A 15,632-nucleotide genomic window follows, 5' to 3' on the forward strand; every position below is an offset into this window, starting at 1 on the left:
AGGCTTAAGAGCTACACGTCATAACAATAACAATAATAATAAACCAACATATTCTCAGTTTCATCAAACATCTTCCTGTTTAAGCAAGCCCCTAACATTAAACACATGGTAGTGTGTTCTGCTCAAGCCCCAACCTTTGTTTCTGAAAAATTAGGCCAACAATGGTTTTAGTCTCTATAGCCTATAGCCAAGTGTTGAGCAATGCAAAACTCAAGGTTCCAACACAAGAGTCCAGAAATGAATGAGTGACATCACGGTGGCTCTGTCCATATTTTCATACCGTCTAATTTTACGATGAGATGCACCCACTTTAACCCTGAGGTGTAGCCTAATTATTACTTCAGACTAACTAATAAAGTAATAAAACCACTAGTAAACCAGTAGGCGGCGCCTGGCCTGCTGTTCAATGAGTGGCCTGACTGCGGGCACACACACACATTTTTTTTTTTTTTTTTTTTTGCAGGCCAGGCCACCGGGCATCGGCCCGACGTGCCCGATTACGCAGTCCGCGCCTGGCGTCAGGCCAGGCAAAACAAAATGGAAACTTCCGGTTCAACGTTTCAAAAATAATGTAAACAAGTAAATAGTCTTACTGACTCTGCGCCTGTGCTGTGTGGGGTACACTCTTGCGAGCTTTTGCTTCCTCTGCATATTCCGTCAATGTAAAGTAATTAAGTGTTAAGGACATGTGTCCATATAGCTTCTTTTCCTCAGCTCCAGCGTCTTTTTTCAGTTGTTTCCAATGAGGAGAGAGCGCATACGGGCGCACACGGACGTCTAGAGAAAGTGCACTGCGCCCAGCGTCTATTTTCAGAGCACTCACCCAAAACCCAGAAAGGTGTGTATGAGCAAATTAGTTTTTACAGACACATAGTTTAACAATAGGGCAGCAACTGGAGAGAGCTGTTGCTAACACTTATATAATGCAAACATACAGTATAATCAGTTGCTGTTTAATTTAACTTTATAGGTAATATGCAAACAACATAAGATGGGGGGGGGGGCTTGACGGAAAGGGCAGAGGGAAATCTGCCTATGTTCATTTGTCATACATTGCCTGGCTATACTTTATACAAATGTTCATCAAATTAAGTAGATATTATGGGAATTATGAAGAAGAACAAAGGTCCAGAGTGCTCGGAAGTCCACAACTGGTGTGGTGAAGGTGCTCTTTGATGAGGATCACAAAGGTTAAAAAAAGAACGGTCCAAGGCACTCTTCTGGCAGAAAGTAAAAAGCCTTTATTTACTGTAGATGGCTATTTCATTTTGGAAGGCTTAAAAACATAGTTAGTGCATGTTAAAAGAGCTGGGACATGACCCACACGTAGCGGCACAAACAGCCTTCTTCAGGGTATGACCACCAGCTCACAGGGTTTCCCCCTATTTAGCAAGAGATGATTGCAAACACCTGAGCACAAAGCCAGTGAACTCACAGGTAATGATGCAAAATGCACCCACTAAATAGCACTACAATGTGTATAGCAGAAACCAAACATAATGCAGACAAATATGGACAATTATGTTGGCGTAGCAACACCGAATACAGTATGTCCCTAAATATATATATATATATATATCCTCCCTGTTACCCTCAGGGAGGAGATACAGGGTCCCAAAAGCACGCACAAATCGCTTGAGGGACAGTTCCTTCCCGCAGGCCACGAGACTCCTTAACATACACAAATAGTGTAGTAGCTGTACTGTACCGTACTGTAGCTGCTACCATTACGTATGTCTAATGTTTAATTGTATGTTTAATTAGGTATATGCTATTTGCACCTGTGCAAACAGAACGTCGAATTTAAAATGTTTAAGTACGTCTAAAGTATGCACATGATGGCCCCTATTCTCCCACAGGCCTTCGGCGCTAAAACGGGCCTTAAACGCAAAAAAAACGTGCCTTGCGCCTGCCTCGGGAAGATATCAATATGGCTTTAAGCTGCCAAATGCGCTTTAGGCCGAATGGGCGTGGCGCAGTCCCAGAATGGGCCAGAATGGGCGTGTCGGCCTTAAATGCCGGCGTAATGATATCTTCCCACCTGGCGTAAATTTAGCGCTTTGCGCTTTTGAAAACCAGGCCTATTCAGTGCGCTGGTTGCGTGGAGCACTCCTCTGGCTCTCCTCTGTCACCCTTCTCTGTGTCACTCCCTCTCTCTTGCTCATATCAGTCTGACAGGCACAATACGACTCTCTCTCTGTGACTCCCTCGCTCAGACAGACACAACACATAGCAGCACCCAGCTTCCCATAGGAAAAAGAAGTTGTAAGTTCAGTGCCTGGCATGTCCCAGCATGCATTGTGATGCTCCATTTAGCTACTAAATAGCAACCAAATGAGCCGAAATAGATATAAAAGGTAGTTCTAAATAATGTGTAATGGTAACACAACCTGCAATTGTACAACATTTCAATATTGGACCAAATAAAACATCGAAATGAAAACACCACCCTATGTGAAACATATATGTCCTCCTGGGCCTATATATACCCCTTGTCGATTTAACGTGATTTAGATAAGTGACAGCGGAACGTGCTTCTACTGGCATCTGCTATACTGTGATGTCTGCTCCAATAACTTGGCCCTATTTCACATTTAGTTTTACAATAAAAACACATTTATGCAATGACTTTACATAATGTAGGGTATATTTATGTGCATCATCCTTCCTGCAGCAGGCGAGAGAAAATGATATCTTTCTGGACAAACTTTCACCAATCTAATAGGCTATATTTTTCTAGCTGATGCATTTAGAACATTCTTTTCACTTTGATCTTGCTATAGTGTAGGGTATTTACATGCTTGCAGTATTTAAACTGCAGTTAGATTGGTTTGAGAAGCATAATAATATGGAATAATAGCCTATATATGGAGACAGACAGACTGGATGAAGGGAGGGGGGGGGGGGCCGAGCGCTTGGCTTTTGTCTGGTTTTGCTGGACCACTGGAATTGGAGCTTAAAAGGCAAGCGTGCGATTCGTTTATTGCACTTATCCAATGAGCATGACGGTGCATAATTTTACGCTTAAAAGGCGTGGTTGTAACGCTTTAGGCTGCGTGGAGCGCCAACACGAAGATATCAAGTGCGCTGGTCCACGCCCACTGATTTGCGCAGCGCCAGGCGCTCGGCCTAGAAACAACGCTGATGCAACGATAGGGGCCGATATGTGCACCTATGCACCTACAGTGAATATGCCACTTTTTTTTATTTTATGTATTTGTACCCCAATAATGCAAAATCCTAAATTTACCATGAGGGTCCATCTGATGGACCTTAAGGGTAATACTGTAATAATTTATAAATATTAATTTTAATTTTTTAATTTGATTGTTTATAATTCATTGGTAACTTCATCCCTAATACCTCATACCAACATTTCATACCTATTCGAATTTTAACCCCTCAAGTGCCAGTGTACAGTAAGTACAGTAAAAATAAAAAAGTACAGTAAAAAGACAAAAAGTGAATTTTTTTCCTTCCCATAAAGTCAAACTGGATTTCCCCTGGAGGGATTATCATGGCTTGGGATATGTCAAAGATTGGCAGCAACATTTATTCTGATCACTCTTTAGTTTTTCAAGAAATGTACATTTGCAAATGAAATCCTCAATTTACCATTGGTCCATCTGATGGACCGTCATATTTATAATGTATTCATTTATGAATATGTAATAAAAAAGTAATAAAAATAGAGTCCGCACACTGGCAGCTGCTCCCAAATATTTATTTGACCACAAAAAAAAGTGACGTTTCGGGCAAAGCCCTTCCTCAGACATGAATATAGTGTAGGGACACACCCCTTAAGTACCCTCGCAGGGGTCACCTGACACATCATGTGATACATAGAATTAAACATACAGTGCACTTGTTCACATAATCAAATGTCAACTGGCAATATCAAAACGTGATTGTCTCAAAGGACAAGTAATAATGGACGTTTTCAGAACAACTTGAATATCACATAAACTAGGGTTATCAGGTATAAACCGTCATAATGAAATGTAATATTTAAGAAGAAAGTGTGATGTGAACTATTACAAGGTGGTCTCTACTACTTTGAAATGGTGGTAGTAGTAAAAAAGTATATGAAGATACCACAGCTGTGAAGAAAATGACACAGGACAGACATACTAGACAGAGCAATATTCTTTACAATGTGGACATAATGAGATTAGCACACACAAAAGCACACCTGCAAAAGGACTACAAATGACTACAAAAATGGCCGCAAGTCAAAGTCTTCGTTCAGCCCTTTTGAGGCTCGAGTGTCCAGGGTGAAAATCCAAAAGGCGTCTCTTTTAAGTAGTAGAGAGTTGATGTCACCTCCACGTACAGGGTGTTTAACAAGTTCAATGCCAGAATATCTAAGAGAAGAAACATTGTGAGAAGCTTGTGTGAAGTGGACAGCCACTGGGCTTCTGATGTCATTGTTATGGATGTTGGATCTGTGTTCTGAGATTCTGGTCTTAAGTGGTCTGGTGGTTTTGCCTATGTAGGCGAGGCCACATGGACATTTGAGCATATAGATGACATTATTACTTTTACATGTTAACACTCCTTTGATGTTAAAGGGTTTTCATGTACATGTATATTCATTTATGAATATACATTTTTATTATTTTATTTTATATTCTTTATAATTCATTGGTAATTTCCTCCCTAATACCTCATATCAACATTTGATACTTACTCAGAATTTTAACCCCTCAAATGCCAGTGTACAGTAAGTACAGTACAATGAAAAATGACATAGAAACACAAAAAGTGAATTATTTTCATTTTCATAAAGGCAAACTGGATTTGGGTCTGATATTATGGGCAGGTTGGGGTGTTTTACAAAAGTCACCACTGCAAGGTGCCTAGTATCAAAGATTGGCAGGATACATCTTAGAATGAAGTCACAATACTTATGACATCACTAGCCTATGACATCATCAGTGATGTCATAAGATGATTTTGGTCAATAATGATGTCACTGATGACATTACTGATGATTTCACAGACATTGTGACATCATCAGTGGGTTTTCATATTATTTTTGTAAAAATAATATTTTGAGCCAAAAATCCAAAAAGCGCATGTTTTGGACTACCAGCCATTTCCCCCAAAACACACAAATGAGCTTTAGTCCAGCATCCATCCTGGTCTAAAGGCTTCAAATCAGTAGTGTGGACTGTCAAATTCAGTTTTCTAATATTTTCCCATCTTTGCCATAGGAATCAGGTTTTTTTTACATTTCATGTAAACTGTATGGAATTGATTGCTATGCCAAAACTGGGGGAATATGGGGAAATAGCCAAACACAGTAGAAACTACAATATTAACCCCTTGAGTCAAGGTGAGATGTGTAACATCAAGGAAATAATGATTTTTTGGAAAATTAGCTGGGAGTCATTTTTTTTTTTTTTTGTGCAAAATTAACATTGAAACAAATGGGACAACTATGCAATGGACTTTGAGACCATGTAACTCCCCCAAATTTTCTACCAACTCCAAGATTAGATATTAAGGTCAAATCTCAAGGTATTTGGTCCAGGATGCCCGCTGGAACAAATGAAATAAATTAATTTTGTAAAAATTAGCTGGGAGTACCAATAAAGTGTTTATAATGAAAGTCAATGGGTCCATCTGATGGACTAATGGTAAATTTAGGTGTAATTTCAAAACAAGGTCTTTGGATGGTAGAAAGATGATAGATATGATTGATTTTTGTAAAATACCCCCCAAAAAATACCTAGCCTTAATTTCAGACCATTTACTCAAAAAATGTCCAAACAGCCCATACGCGAATGTAAGAAATATCCATCAGATGGACCAGTGGGGTACAAGGGTAGTACGTCTAAAGTATACACATGACATGTGCACCTATGTGCAGTGAATATGCCACTGTCTCTGACTTGTCTTATCACTCTACTGCCTTATTGCTTGTTGTGTCTCTTGTTGTTTTTGCACTCATATGCCCTGTTATATTTATGTTGTAAACGGAGTCCACAGCACAAGAATTTCACACGTGATACTTGTACTACGGAGTGACAATAAAAATCTTGAATATATATATAAACATCCTGTGCATAAAGGCTGAAGAGAATGTGGTCATGGGTAGTGGATAATCCAAACATCTCGTCCACAAGGTGCTGCACAGAAAAGGAGTGGAGAAAGACCCTAACATATAACACAAAATAGAACACAACAGACACTGTAACAGGCAGGGTTAGATATGAGACATGAAGAGGGAGGATGAGTGGTGAGGCCATACAGAGGTGAGGAGGGAAACTGAACACTGAGGTTATTTTGTCTCCATCACTTAGAAGAAAATGGCAGAAGAGAGCATTGGTGCCAGCAGGAGCAGGAGGCTGACGCCGATGCTGCTGACGCTGTTGCACGCGTCACCCTCACAGACGCCGCTGCGGCCGCCGCTGCCGACGTTGCCGACGCCGTTGCACATGTCACCCTCACAGCATTTCACATCTTTTCCCAGGGCTGCTGCTGCCGGTCCCTGCATCATTCCTGAACACATGGACTTGGAGGCGCAGCCCCTCATGCCCTGCCCTGCCACTATGAGAACGAAAACAATGTTAGTGATGAGCTTAATGTTTGACCCATCTGTTCTACTGCATCACTCAACATTTCCTCTGAGCTGAGGAATGTGAATTGGAGTGAGTCGTCTGACGTCATATAGGCCTGTTTACCTGTTGCTGAGATGCAGCGGTCCTCATCCCCCAAGCACTTTAGGACACTCATGCAGTCCCCCTGGCTATTGCAGCCATAGCACTTCTTACCGTTGGGAGAAGGCGCACTGGCCGCTGGAAGATAAAACTTAGATTGTTTATAGTGCTTCCAAACATCAATTAGATTATATGCCTTGTTGAGCAATTCAGCAGACACATCCCCCCCCACCCACACACCACACACACACACACACACACACACACACACACACACACACACACACACACACACACACACACACAGATTACAATAACACAACAACACAAGAAAATAATGTCTTGAGAAAACAACAAATAAATGTATGTTACAGTGTCTTAATTGACAATTTTCCAGATTAAAGGCATGGGCGGAGATTGCGTGATGATCAAAACAGTAAATATAAGGAGGTTACCAGGGGCAGCTTTGTTGCAGAGTTCAGTGGAGCAACACTTGATGTTTATTGAGGTCCTGGAGATTCCAAAGTTCATGGAGCCGCTCATACACTGAGCAGCCATACCACAGGACATCATGGTCATTTTAGAAAGTTCTGTTTGACCTGCACAAAAAACAATAGGCTTTGTCAAATGATGTCAAATGCCAGACTCTTAGTTGCATAAAAAAAAATGCACAGCTACATACCCATGTATACACCCATGCTAAATGTTGTACATTGACCCAGGGAACAAGGTTTAGTCTCTGTGGCTGTGCAGGTTCCTGAGGGTCCAGCGACGCACTCATAGCAATTCAGGGTGTAGACTGAGGGAACAGGTGAACAAGTCAGACAAGCTCAACATGACTTGTTTGTAATATCAACATGTAAAGCAGAGTGATGAAAGCAGACAACAAGGCGGTGGCAGTCTGCACAGCCCCTGCATATATACTGTAACGTTCCCGGTATCTCATGAGGCAGAGGCTTCTTGATGGTACAAGGGTCTTTATTCACAGTTAGTTATATTACAACTCTCAGCGGTTGTCACGCTCAAAGCTAGCAGCTTTCCCTTCGAGTAGTGTGTGTAGACTGACGCGCATGCTCAGTTCACTCCGGAAGTATTCCCACAGCATAGTGTTCCCCAATACAACACTCCCACACATCAGTTCCTATCTGCAGTCGAGACACTACCAATGCTCACCCCTGTATGTGTACTGCTGATTCGCTACATACTCCCCGCCCAACAATAAGGTCAACGCCCACGTTGATAACACATCACACACCCCCTTGTACCAAAACATATTTTTTCTTTAACAGCTTCTTTGTTTTTGTTTTCAATCACAGCATGATGCACTCTCAGACTTCCCCACATCTCCTCCCCCACAATATCTCATGTCATGCACCTCTTTTACTTTCTGTTACAACATTTCAACATCTCCAACCACCATCTCCTCTTTTTTTTTTTTTTTTTTTTTTTTTTTTTTAGTACAACTCAAAGTTGTTGAATCGTCCTGGAGCCCTTGGCTCTCTCCGTGGCCGTGTTAGTCTCTGTGAATGTGTCTGCGGGGCTGATCCCACCTGCAGTGTCTCTGGGCTTTCACGTCCCTGAGTGGGGCCCGCCCGGTCATAGCCGGACGCCCCTCTCTGTGGGAACAGAGTCCTTCTTTCAGCCGGTCTAGGTGAAACCGCCGGGCGGCCGAGATCTGGGGGAAAGGTGCACCCCCCCCGGTATGGGGCCAACCTGTCTCGGTGGAGTACCTTCTTGCCACCAAGTGGCATCTGCACTCGGTACACCACTTCCCCCATTCTCTCCATGACCCTGCATGGGCCTGTCCAGTGACAGTCCAGTTTAGGGCTACGCCCTTTTTTTCTCTGGGGTGTGTACACCCAGACCAACTCCCCCCCCTGGAAATGGTTTCCTTTTGCCCTCACATCATAATTCCTTTTTTGTTTCATGCCTGCTTTCTCTAGCTGGTCCCGAGCGAAGTGGTGAGCGGACTCTAAGCGATCTTGTAGCCTCCTGGCGTACTCTCGCCCTGGGGGAGCGTCCAGTGCATCTGGTGGCTTGCCGAACGCCATTTCTGCTGGTGTCCGCAGTTCTCGACCTAACATGAGCAGAGCTGGTGTGCAGGAGGTGGACTCGTGTGTGGCGGATCTGTAGGCCATGAGGATGAGCGGCAGGTGCGTGTCCCAGTCCTTCTGGTGCTCCTCCGTGAGGATGGCTAACTGCTTTTTCAGCGTTCGATTGAATCTTTCTACAAGGCCATCGCTCTGGGGGTGCAATGCTGTGGTCCGTGTCTTTTTAATGTTCAGTTTCTCGCACATGGTGGCGAACACTCGTGACTCAAAGTTTCTCCCTTGGTCACTGTGTAGGGTCTCTGGTGCTCCGAACCTACTGAACATGCCGGTTACTAGTGCGTCGACCACCGTCCCCGCCTCCTGGTCGGGTAGTGCGTACGCCTCTGGCCATTTTGTGAAATAGTCCATGGCGACCAGGACGTACTTGTTTCCACTGTCTGAGCGGGGGAAAGGTCCCATCACGTCTACCGCTACCCTCTCCATGGGGGCTCCTGCTGCTAGCTGTTGGAGCGGGGCGCGAGACTGATCTAACGGGCCTTTGTACGCTGCGCAGAGGTCGCAGCGTCGACAGAAGTCCTGTACGTCTCTCCCCATCCTCCCCCAATAAGAGCCTTGTCTGATGCGGCGGAGGGTTTTGTTTACCCCAAAGTGCCCAGCCCCTACAGTTCCATGGCAGCTCCTGCACACCTCCTCCCTCAACGTCGTCGGCACTACTTTCCGCCACTTATGCTCTCCTGTCGCTGGCTCCTTCCAGGACTTCATCAGCACTCCGTTACTCAATCTCAGGGTGTCGAACCCGCCCACAGCCCTTTGGTTGTGTCGGTGGCCCCCGCCACCTCTTCCCAGGGCGGCTTCTGGCCCTCTTCTACCCATTGCAGTACTGGTGACAGCTCCCTGTCGTTTTCTTGGTGGCCCCTCCAATCCGCTGCCTCTGCCACCCGCAGCGTCCTGCACACTGGCCCATCCCCCGTGTGGTTAGGGCAGATCCTAGCTTCCTCTTGGAGCTCTCTCTCTCTTCCTTCTCTCTTTTCGCAGTACGTACACCCTCTCTCTGCACAGGGTCGTCGTGACAGGGCGTCTGCGTTGACGTGGCGCGCCCCTGCCCTGTGTTCTATCGTGAAGTTGTAGTCTGCCATTTTCTCTAACCAGCGGCACACTTGTCCCTCCGGCTCTCGGAAGGACCATAGCCACTGCAGCGCCGAGTGGTCGGTCCGTATGGTGAACCGTGGCTGTCCCAGGAGGTAATATCTAAAGTGTCTTAGTGCTTCTACTACGGCGAGGAGCTCCCGGCGGGTGACGCAGTAGTTACGTTCTGCTTTATCGAAAGTCTTGCTATAGTACGCCACCACCCGCTCCCCGTCCGGCCCCGCCTGGGACAGCACGGCCCCCATACCCCCATTGCTGGCATCAGTGTCTAGTAGGAACGGCAGGGCGGGGTCTGGTGCTCTAAGCACTGGAGACTCGGTCAGCGCTTTCTTGAGGGCTTTGAATGCTAGGTGGCATTCTGTCGTCCAGTGGAAGTCTGCGTTCTTCTCTTTTAACCTGAACAGTGGTTCCGCTATTTTAGAAAACCCGTTCACGAATTTCCTGTAGTATGCGGCTAGCCCTACGAAGCTCTCGAGTTCGCCTTTGTTTCTGGGGGTGGGCCACTCCATGACCGCCTGGGTCTTCTCTTCTAGGGTGCGAATGCCCCCCGTGCCGATGCCATGCCCTAAGAACTCCACCCTCCTCTTCAGGAAGTGGCACTTGTCTGGGTGTAACTTTAGACCCGCCTCTGCTATCTTCTGCAGGACTTTCCGTAACGCCCCCACTGCTGCCTGGAACGTGCCCCCGTGTGTCAAGATGTCATCTAAATACACGACGCATTCGGATCGGGGAATGTCTCCCAGCAGCTTCTCCATTAACCTCTCGAACGTTGCTGGTGCGTTGCACAGCCCGAAACTGAGTACTCGAAACTGCCACAGCCCCTTCTCTGTGCGGAAGGCGGTCTTTTGTTTGGCATCGTCGCGGAGGGGCACCTGCCAGTACCCGCTACGGAGGTCTAGGGATGAGAACCAGGATGACTCTCCCGCGGCGTCTAACAGTTCCTCTATGATGGGCATTGGGTATGCGTCTTTTTTTGTCACTTTGTTCAGCCCCCTATAGTCTACACAAAATCGCATTTTGGGGCTATTTTTCTTTTTCACCAGCACTACCCCTGACGCCCACGGGCTGTCTGAAGGCTCAATGATCCCCGCCCGCAGCATGTTCTCTACAGCTTCGTTCGCTATCTCTCTCCTCGCCGCTGGGACCCGACGGGGATATGACCTGACGGGTCGCGCCCCCTCCGTGTCTATTTCGTGTTCCACCAGGTGGGTACAGCCTAGCTCATCATCGGACATGGCGAAAATGTCTTTATATTCCTCTAGTACCCTCCACAGTTCATCGCTCTGCTGGGTCTCTAACCCTTCGCTCTGGCGTTTGTGCAATCCCCTGAGCATCTCTAACCTCTCTCTCTCCCCCTCTGCCTGTTGCGCTGGCTGAGGGCAAGTGTTTGGAGGTGGGCTAGGGGTGGGGCTTTGTGGAGGGGCTTGGTCTGCTGGGTGGGGCTCATGCACTACGGTGACGCGATATACAGTGATGTTATTTACATTAGCTCTCTCCTCTGGAACGGTGGGAGGGTGGCCCATCTGGACTACTGGCCCCCCTGCAAATGTCAATGTGCTTTTTCCTAGGTCTACTGTGCATTTGTTTAGCGTCAAGTAGTCTTCCCCCAGGATGCAGGGTCCCGTCATTTCTACCACCCACACCGGAAAGTCCACTGTCTGTCCCCCCACTGTTATCATTACGTGTCCCCTCCCCCTCATTGGCATCAACTCACCGGATACTGTTCTTAGCAGTTGTGCTGCTGGCTGCTCCAGGCGCGTCCCCTCGGGCATCATGTTGACGTTCACCAGCGTTGCCGTACACCCCGTGTCCACCAGGGCGGCGCAGTATCTCCCCTGTAGGTAGACTGGAACATGGCAGCCGTTCATCGCGCGCGGCCCGCTCTGCATGTTGACAGCTCCGGCGATGTCGTCTACTTCGGGGCCCGGCGGAGCCCCACCTCCCCGTTGCTGTCGGTGGGCCCCCTCCTGCGATGACGTGGCTACGGGGACTGTGGCATCGTAGACCCGTCTCGCCCCATCTGGACGGGCCCTGTGCCGTTTCCCTGGTTCCACGCTCTCCGGCGGCAGTCTGCTTCCCGATGCCCGGGGCGTCCACATCCCCAGCAGATCATGTTCCCTCTGGCCCAGCTGTTGTTCTGCTGAGTGGGCTGTCGAGCGGGGTTGGGCTGCAGGGTCGCTCGGCGGAGCAGTTGTTCTGTCAGCTGTTGTACTGACTCGGACAGTTCTTTCACCCTGTCGCCTTGCTCTTTCACCGTGTTGCTTTGCTCTGCCCAGGCCGTCTTCCACGCTGGCTCTTCTTGTAACTGGCTCTCCGCGGCCATTCTCACCACTGGGGCGGCCTCCATTATGCCGCTGCTCTTGTCCCAGCCTTCTACTGTCTCTATCTCCAGTGCCAGCCCCAGCGCTGCTCCCAATGTTTTCGGGTGTCCCAGCGTTACTTTCTGGCTTAGGCTCCGTGGCTCGATGGCCTGGACAAAGTAGCTTAGGGCTAGTCCATCCAGCGTCTCCGTCGGTAGCTGGCTGTATGCGCGCCGGCTGAGAGTCTCAATGTCCGTTGCCAGTGCACGTAGTGACTCACCCTGTCGTCTGCGTCTGTTACACAGTTCCGCGGCTACGATGGCCTGCTCCTCACATCGGCCGAAACGTCTCTGCAGGACCCCCATCACCACATCCCAGTCCTTTGTATCAGCTATTGCCGACACGCACGCCGTAGCCTCGCCCTCGAGGGCCATGACGAGGTAGCTGGCTCTCTCCCTTCTCGTCCAGCCATTCCAATCTGCAGCCTCTGTAAACTGCTTGCAGTATGCCTCCCATTCGACTTTACCGTTGAATTTTGGCGGGGTGATTTCCTTTCTTCCCCGCCGCTCGCCGTCCTTTGCCGCCTCGACCCGTGCCCCGCCTTTGTCCTCGGGCCGTAGGCTGGCTCCGCTGGGCTGTGGCACAGCCTCCATGGCTACAGCGGCAGTGTCAACCCGCTCGATCTTCACTCTCACCGGTCCCGGTTCTTCCGCTCCTTCTCCCGCCTCGCTAGCTTGCCTGCTAGCTCCCTTGGGCTGCGGGCTAGCTTCCGTGGCTACGGTGATAGCTCTGTCTGGTTCGGATTTTATTTTCACCAACCCCAGGCTTTCTGCTGTTTTTTTCTCTTGGTTCCCCGTGGTAGCAGCTGCGTCTACCCAGACATCTTCCTCCTCGGCCGGCTGGTAGTCTGCCCCGGCTCTTGCCTCTCCCGCCTCTCGATTGAGCCGCTTGCGCTCTTTCTTCAGGAACTTGTTAACCATTTCGCCAAATCTGGAGGCAATATTCACCGTTTAAACTTCTGACGCCAGTGTAACGTTCCCGGTATCTCATGAGGCAGAGGCTTCTTGATGGTACAAGGGTCTTTATTCACAGTTAGTTATACAACTCTCAGCGGTTGTCACGCTCAAAGCTAGCAGCTTTCCCTTCGAGTAGTGTGTGTAGACTGACGCGCATGCTCAGTTCAATCCGGAAGTATTCCCACAGCATAGTGTTCCCCAATACAACACTCCCACACATCAGTTCCTATCTGCAGTCGAGACACTACCAATGCTCACCCCTGTATGTGTACTGCTGATTCGCTACAATACATTGAGTATAATATCATTTAAAAGGTTTGACGTTGTGTATTTTGATTGGTTTACTTGTAAATGTGTGCTGCTGAGTTCGTCCAATCGGCTGAAGACAGCCTGAACTTGCTGCTCATTATGGATCATGTTTGGGCAGAAAACATAGGGCATTCTGTGTCTGTCTGTCTGTGGTGGTGGTGTCAGTCATGATTATGATGTCATCAGTGATGTAACTCGAGCAATTGTGATGTCATCAGTGATGTCACTCAAGCAATTCTGATGTCATCAGTGATGTAATAAATCCTTCCTGGTATGAGCCGATGGCGTACAGTTGCACGATGGCGCCTAGGTGGGTGGGCGGTGTGTGTCTGTTTGTCTGTCTGTCTGTCTGTCAGGCTCCACCCTAGGAATCGAGCACGCGCGTGAGATTCCTAGTTTGCAAGCAACTTTTTTCCACGTGTTCAGCTGACCTTAGTCTACAAATTTGCCTCAAGGACCCTCGAGATCCACTAAAGTTTTTGAGATATTTTGAAAGTTTTGGAAAACAAATCTTTTTCATGACCGATTATCGAATCATCACAAAAATTTGGGAACATGTTTAGAGATATCATCAAAGACCATGGGTACTTAATTTTGTGCATTTCAAACAAAAGGGGCCACCGCAAACACCAAAAATGTGGGTGGCCTAACAAAAAAGGCCATAACTCCACATCTGTTTGTTCAATGATCAGAAAACTTGGCAGATATATCAAGAGATATATGTGGACCGTGTCATGAGAACCACAGAAATGTTTTTGCGACCTCAGTACCGTTCAGAAAAGGCTTAAACCCTTGTCATGACTGCTTGCAGCTATACATCCATTTGCTAAGCTGCCTGACTTTTAATATCTTTGAAACAAAAGGAGATTTGAAAAATCTGAAAAGATCACTTGTAGAGCTTGGTCCACAGGTGCTACATAGCGATGTTGGTGGAGATCGGTGAAGCGGGCTAGGAGGAGATGTCAAAAATGTGTTTTCCAAAACTTTCAAAATATCTCAAAACTTTCCAGTTGGACCCCAAGGCTCCTTGAGGCACATTTGTAGAGCAATGTTAGCTGTACACGACACGTGGAAAAAAGTTGCTTGCAATTCGGACAAATTTTATTTTTTTGAAAAATATATATATATATTTTTTTTAAGTGGATCCTATCAAAAATGGCAAGCTAAGGGAATTGTCAGTACATGGAAAAAATGTGATGCTTTTGTCAGGAATGTACACATCCATTTGCTAAGCCACCTGACTATATGGTTTTGTGTCCTATGACACAAAAGCAAAAAGATATACAGACAAACACAAGCAGACAAAAGCCTTTTTTTATGATGAAACATGATCCTGTCACCCAAACTGCTGTAAGCACCTCTCCATGAAGCCAACAATGTTTAGTATGTATTAGCCAATATATAATGGCTTTTACTTTTGCTATGGGAAGAGTACCTTGGATTTATTTTTCTGCTCAAACACGCCCCCCTCACCCAAACTGCAAGGAGCACCTTTCCAGACGACACTGAAGCCAAAGCAGCATTCCTTTTTAGTAAATCGGTAGATTCTAAAATTCTACCTTTAAATCCAAATAGGTTTTTTAAACTTATATTCTTGTGTTTCAGTATTCTGAAATGTTCTTGAAGGGTTTCTACAGAGAACCTGGTTTGTTGACACTAAATGCACACTACTCCACTTCAACTACTACTGTATGTGGGACCCCACTATATACTATATATATACTATATGTTATACAAAAAGTATATATATACTATATATATACTATATAATATATACTATACAAAACCCTTAATACTCAAAGGAAAACAGATAACAAGACTTCAATCAAAAAAAATCCTACCTTTGGGGAGAAGTACACTCCCTATGATCAGAATAAGAAGATGCATTTCTGGATGGCGGGTGGAGTCCAAGTGGCTCAACGTTTGGGCAGTCAGCTTTAATAGTTCTGCTAAGTAGGAGGAGTGGTGTTTAGAAAAAGAAGGTTGCGCTTCAACAATGGGTTTCTCAGTGGAGTGCCAAACCCAAAATCCAAAATATGTTCCAAAAAAACAAAACGTGTTTCGGCAAAGAGCCTTCTTCAGGGCGTTTCAATAGTACACATTCAGTCTGTTAATATAACAAGGCCAGAGATTACACACAGCTGG

General features: G+C 46.5%; 1 protein-coding gene across 1 annotated transcript; it reads right to left on the bottom strand.

Moving 5' to 3' along the window:
- Window positions 1-3,707: 3,707 nt before the first annotated feature.
- Window positions 3,708-12,096, bottom strand: LOC310800176 (uncharacterized protein). Its single transcript, XM_083662760.1, has 5 exons — window positions 11,577-12,096; window positions 7,348-7,464; window positions 7,121-7,264; window positions 6,690-6,803; window positions 3,708-6,555 (listed from the first exon to the last, which is right to left on the bottom strand). Exons 1-5 carry the CDS (start codon window positions 11,959-11,961, stop codon window positions 6,305-6,307), a joined length of 1,011 nt encoding a protein of 336 aa, XP_083518886.1. The 5' UTR covers window positions 11,962-12,096; the 3' UTR covers window positions 3,708-6,304.
- Between the last annotated feature and the right edge of the window lie 3,536 nt (window positions 12,097-15,632).

Source organism: Poromitra crassiceps, assembly GCF_964638095.1.
Source record: "Poromitra crassiceps genome assembly, chromosome: 29".
In the NCBI taxonomy this organism is placed as follows: Eukaryota; Metazoa; Chordata; class Actinopteri; order Beryciformes; family Melamphaidae; genus Poromitra; species Poromitra crassiceps.